At 42.4% G+C, this 5,833-nt stretch overlaps 1 protein-coding gene across 1 annotated transcript in view; it reads right to left on the bottom strand.

Moving 5' to 3' along the window:
- LOC119422507 overlaps positions 1-4,291 on the bottom strand; it is a 28,469-nt gene extending 24,178 nt beyond the window's left edge. The window contains exons 1-4 of the mRNA XM_037689882.1: positions 4,283-4,291; positions 4,050-4,166; positions 3,142-3,871; positions 2,924-3,060 (exon numbers count right to left, since the gene is read on the bottom strand). Of these exons, the coding sequence (XP_037545810.1) occupies positions 2,924-3,060; positions 3,142-3,871; positions 4,050-4,166; positions 4,283-4,291 (993 nt within the window). The remainder of the gene's footprint in view (positions 1-2,923; positions 3,061-3,141; positions 3,872-4,049; positions 4,167-4,282) is intronic.
- Positions 4,292-5,833: the final 1,542 nt, after the last annotated feature.

Below are 5,833 nucleotides of genomic sequence, written 5' to 3'. Positions count from 1 at the left end.
ATGTTGTTAAGATAACCTCACTACTAACAGGACCATGGTGCCAACAGGACTATGTTGTTAAGATAACCTCACTACTAACAGGACCATGGTGCCAACAGGACCATGTTGTTAAGATAACCTCACTACTAACAGGACCATGGTGCCAACAGGACCATGTTGTTAAGATAACCTCACTACTAACAGGACCATGGTGCTTTAGGTGCATTTTATTTTCACTTTTGGTGCCTTGTTTCTTTATTTTTGTTGCATGATTTGGTATTTCTTGTTGGGGTTTTTGGCGAGCAGGGTTCTTCTCGTCCTCAGCATTTCATTGTATTGTTGACTCTGTGTTGATTTTGCATATGACTAATAAACCAAACCTGAACCTGATCCAGGACAGTTTTTATCTTGGACATTTCCTCTTAGGACCAATGCAGACGGTGCAGCACTTTCAATGTTTAAATTTATTTTAACAGTTAAATTAGAAACCTGCTAGTTTAATTTTTTTTTTGGTAACAATTTTATCCTTGTTCTCCTTTATGGACAGTTCCTAGATATTTGTTCAGCTCTGAGTTGAACTTCTTTTAAATTGTTGTATACTTGCTACTTTTTTTACACCTTTCAGAAGGTGATGTTAATATGTTTACAGGTTTGATGTGTTGTTTAGATGTTAATAAGCCTGGAAATAAGAATCTGTGCAACTTTTGCTTAATACTTAAGAGCATTCCATGTTACGAATATTACAGATTGGACGTGGTGGATTTATTTCATCCCTAGTGGTCCTGGATCATCACCCTTCCATAAGAAATAAGAATGTTTCCCTTAACTTGATTAGATTTTTGCTGGAATCCAGTTTAGAGTGTTATGTACGGTACATTCAGACAAACGTGAAGTTACTGTAGTGACTATTGGCCATGAAAACCAAACACAAACAAAAAATGATCTAAGTGAAGGTGAATGTAACTCAAACTTGTTGCTCTGTGGGTTTGTGGTTAACTCGGTACAAAGGAAAGGTCCAAAAAAATCCAGTTTATGGTAGGTTTAATTAATCTTGGCAGCCAAATAATTCGATACACAGGATCCCTTGCTGACACACCTGCTCTAGATCCTGCATGACTGCTCCACTCGTTGCTCCACCTCAAACTGGTAAAAAAAACCATATGACCACCCACGTGCCTCTAAACCTCCCTACAGCCTACATACTTATACCTCTGATACCCACATCTCAAAAATATATTAACTAAACAAATTACTAACAAACACATTTATTCTAAACAATTATGATTAAACAAAAATGCTAATTTAGAAATCAAACCTAAAAATAAGCTAATTTATAAATCAAACTAAATCAGACAACAAAAAATGGTCAAATAGCTCCTACAGTTACATTTATCAAACTTGAAAAAGTCTGAAGTGTGCCATTGCAGGCAAGTCTACGTGTTGTGGATAAAATATTCAATATATCACTTAGTCATGAAAGATGTTGATGATATTAGAAATACTGAATTCTTCGAGGCAGCACGGTGGCACAGTTGGTAGAGCTGCTGCCTCTCAGCGAGCAGGTCGTCCCCGTTCAAATCCCGGCCGGGGGCCTTTCTGGGTGGAGGTTGCATGTTTTCTCCGTGTTGCGTAGGTTTTCTCCAGGTACTCCGGTTTCCTCCCACAGACCAAAAACATGCATGTAAACTGTAAATTGTCCCCAGGTGAGAGTCAGAGTGGATGGTTGTCTCATTTGTCTCTATGTGTCCCTGTGATGGACTGGAGACCTGTCCAAGTGTCCCCCGCCCCTCGCACAGTGATGGCTGGACGTGGGCAACAGTGACCCTCGCGACCTGAAAATGAAGAGTGGCGGACGGATGGATGGATGGATGGAATTAAAGAATCTCTGTGTTACGCACATTAAGAAAATAGTTATGTACGTTACACTTCTGAACCTCAGGAAGGAGGTTGAGGAGCATTAAGTGTAGAACCACTAGACTGAGGAACAGCTTCTACCCTGAGGCTGTTAGACTCATGAATCTCTAACTAGAATAATCACTGTGAAAAACCATATCATGTTGCTGCTGATCTGTTTCATGTTGCTGCTGATCTGTTTCATGTTGCTGCTGATCTGTTTCAATGTTGATGTGTTCATGCGTGCACATCTGCTCACACAGACTCATGTTCACGTTTGTGCTGATGTTCAATGTTTTATGTTATGAGTGCTTAGTGTATATTTAGTTGATGTTTTTCTTAGTTCATATCTTGGATGTTGTTACTGTTTTTCTTATACATTTTATTGTTGGATGTAACTGGGACCCTGTGTACATAATTTCGCTCCACCACATGTACCACATGAGGTGCGAATGACAATAAAGAAACTCTGACTCTGACTCTGAAAGAGGTATGTAGAAAAATATTTCAGGCTATAAATGAATTCAGGTATCTTAATATGTGATGAAATAAATATTGTAAGTGAAATTAATTAATATTAGTTGAGGTTTGCGTCACATTTAAGTTCTGAAGCCATTTTGGATGTAGAAGCAGGGGAAGCCAAACAACGATCTCTTGTTGGCTCTCACACTGAATGAAGTCTGGTAGCTCATTTCAACGCAATGATCCACTAAAGTGAAGGAACAGATTTTGAATGCATGTGCATAATTTCATGAACTGAGGGAAGTAATTCTTACACCCTCAAATTTTATTTTTACCCCCCGCCCCTCCCCGACACACACACAGAGCTTTGCAGGAAACAAACATTTCCAACAAGCCACCAGTTGATTTTACGTTTGTGTGCTGCTTTTGAAGTCATCAAATATTCTGCTTTTGTGTTGCTGTTTTAAATTCAATCCAGTATTTTATATAGCTCCAATTCACAATAAAGCCATGTCTTTTTAGAAAATCAGAACGTTGAACCAGAGAACACAGAGAAGAACCCTCCCACACACCAAAGACAAAGTGTTACAGTGCAGGAGACCCTCAGAGCCGTGTGACGACAGTGACCAGGCTCAGCAGGAAGGCTGTAAATTACACCCATAAATCTGAAATCTAATGTGCCGCCGCTCTGCCAGCCAAATCGGACTTGGCGGTCTGAGGGCTCGTCTGGACAAATACGAAAGTGACGTTCTGTGTGGTCAGCTGATGTCTCCTCACCAAAAAGATGAGGCTGAAGCCAAAACTCACCACACTCTGTGTCCGAGGAGCTCGAGAGTTCAGCCTCCACCGTTGTCTCCTCCGCTCCGTCCTCTTCATCTTGTTCCTCATCCTCCAGTTCTGTTTGACTGTGGCTTTCCTCGCTGCACTGCACCTCCAGATGAGTCTTGGCTGCCAGCACCTCCTCAGACTGGGAGTTGTGAGCCGGCCCAGCCTCCACCTCCTCACCCTGACTCAGGGAGTAGTTATGCTCCTCACTACAGTGCTCCAAAGTTAGCCCTGCTGCCGCAACCGCCACAGTTTCCTCTTCCTCCTGTGCCACCTGATAGACCTCCACTGTAGTCTCCCCTGACAACCCATCCTGTCTTTCCTCTGCCCTGCTTCCTGCAGTGCACACCTCCCTCGATGTAGCTGTGGGAATGGAAACACATCCACCATCTTTCCTTGCTGCAGAGACCTGGACTTCTTGGGAGACAGGCGGAGCTGATGTGCACCCGTTCATCTTCTTCTCTTCCTCTTCCTTGTCTTGTTCCTCCAGACTCCTCCCCCAACGGCCCATTAGGACAGCCTCCTCAGAGCTGGCTAGCAGGTCACCCCCAACCCCGAGACCTAGCTTGGTGTAACGAGTCATCTCATCCAGAGCAGACACATCCCAGCGCTCCGTGTGCTGGTCCTCGCCAAAACCCCCGTCGTCCACCAGGTCACTCAACAACTCAAAAGGCCGTTTCCTTGAAAATGCCTGGGAGCCCAGCATAAGGAGCTAGAAGGGACAGAAAGATTTCCTTAAGCCTCATGCACTTGGGTCAAAATGACCCACAAGACCTCAGCTTTGAAATCAAGGCTTTGTGGAGCATTTGGACCCAAAAGCAGCAGGAGGATTAAAAATATCTGACTTGGAATGATAAAATAAAACTTTGTGTTTTCACATGCTGCCTCACCTGATCATATTCTGTCCTGCCCCCCTGTGGCGACATGGCCAAAGGACAGGGGCTCAGCAGGCCCCTGTGGCCCCCATAGGCCTCGCCAAAGACAGGCTCCATCCCGTTCATACCCGGCTGAAAGAGAAGAAACACAGAGTAAGACACAACTCCAGCATGGAGACCAGCAGCAGCAGGACTGTATGAAACAGTGACACTTCAACAACTTTTCCTCAAATTCAGCTCCACTTTACCTGAGGCATGCCCGAAGCAGGATGGTGCCAGGATCCGGACGAGACAGTTATGCTGCAGAAACACAGCCACATTTAGGTTAGATGGAACAAAAAGAGAAAAAGTTTATAACAAAGACAGAAAACAAGGAAGGTGACAAAAACAGAAAAGTTTGGGGGATGTTTCTTACTGAAGGTTGAGTCAGGTAAAGAAGCTTTTTGTTTTTACATGTCGTTGCCTCAGAACTCTCAGTGTGGCCGCCTGAAAGAACAAGAAGAAAGGAAGTAGTTAGTTTTTATAGTGCTAACGGTTTCAAATGTGTCGTTTCAATTGGAAACCAGAGAACTTTAGGTCTTGACTTTACCAACTTCAGTAATCTTCGTCCGATCTCTAATCTACCCTTTATTTCCAAGGTTCTTGAAAAAATCGTTGGTATCCAACAACAAGATTTATGAAGAGTTTCAATCTAGTTTTCGCCCCCACCATAGCACTGAAACAGCTCTAATAAAAATAACTAATGACTTTCTTCTTGCTGCTGACTCTGCTCTTCTGTCTATCCTCATTCTACTTGATCCAAGTTCTGCCTTCAACACAATCTGTCATTCTATCCTCCTCAACAGACTAACCTCCAGTGGCATCTCAGGTACTCCGTTAGAATGGTTAAAATCTTATATATCTGACTGCACTCAATTCATTCAGCTTAAATCCTTTTGTTCCCAGTCTTCCCCCGTCTCCACGGGTGTCCCCAAGGCTCTATCCTCAGACCCCTCCTCTTCATCATTTGCCTCCTTCCTCTAGGTTGCATCTTCTGCAAATTTGGTGTCCATTTCCACTGTTATGCTGATGACACACAGCTCTACTTGTCAACAAAACCAAACTCCACCCACCCACCCTCCATCGTCACAAACTGTCTCAATGAATCCACTCCTGTTAATTGTTTAAATTTTCATGTTCCTAGAACAACTGGCCGAGGTGGAAGAGTAGCTTCTATTTTTCAGTCAGGATTATTGATTAATGCCAAACCAGTTATTAGTTATGATTCTTTTGAGTCGCTGTCCCTCAGTCTTTCTCATCCAAAATGGAAATCAGAAAAACCGCATTTATTAGTTTTTATATATCGTCCACCAGGCGCTTACTCTCAGTTTTTGTCTGAATTCTCAGAATTATTAACTGACTTACTATTAAATAATGATAAAATCATCATAATGGGTAATTTCAATGTTCATGTGGATGTTGAAAGTGATAGCTTAAGCATAGCCTTTAATAATTTAATAGACTCATTTGGTTTGACCCAAAACGTCCGCACATCTACTCATTCTTATCATCACACTCTTGATTTAGTTCTGACCTATGGTGTAGAGATTAAGGCAAAATCCTGTTCTGTCCGACCATTTTTTAATAACTTTGAGTTTACATTAAATGACTACACAGTCACTGAGAGTAAAGTTCATCTCAGCAGGTGCTTATCAGAAAACGCTGTAACCAAATTGAAACAATCTCTTCCATCAATGTTTTCCTCTGTCTTGCAGAGTAATGCATCAGAGAACAGAGACTTAGATCATCTAGTTGATCAT

The sequence above is a fragment of the Nematolebias whitei genome, chromosome 16 (assembly GCF_014905685.2).
Source record: "Nematolebias whitei isolate Nwh7 chromosome 16, NemWhi1, whole genome shotgun sequence".
NCBI classification, from domain to species: Eukaryota; Metazoa; Chordata; class Actinopteri; order Cyprinodontiformes; family Rivulidae; genus Nematolebias; species Nematolebias whitei.
Note: the sequence above shows the minus strand (reverse complement) of the source record. Positions and strands in the feature narration are given on the sequence as shown.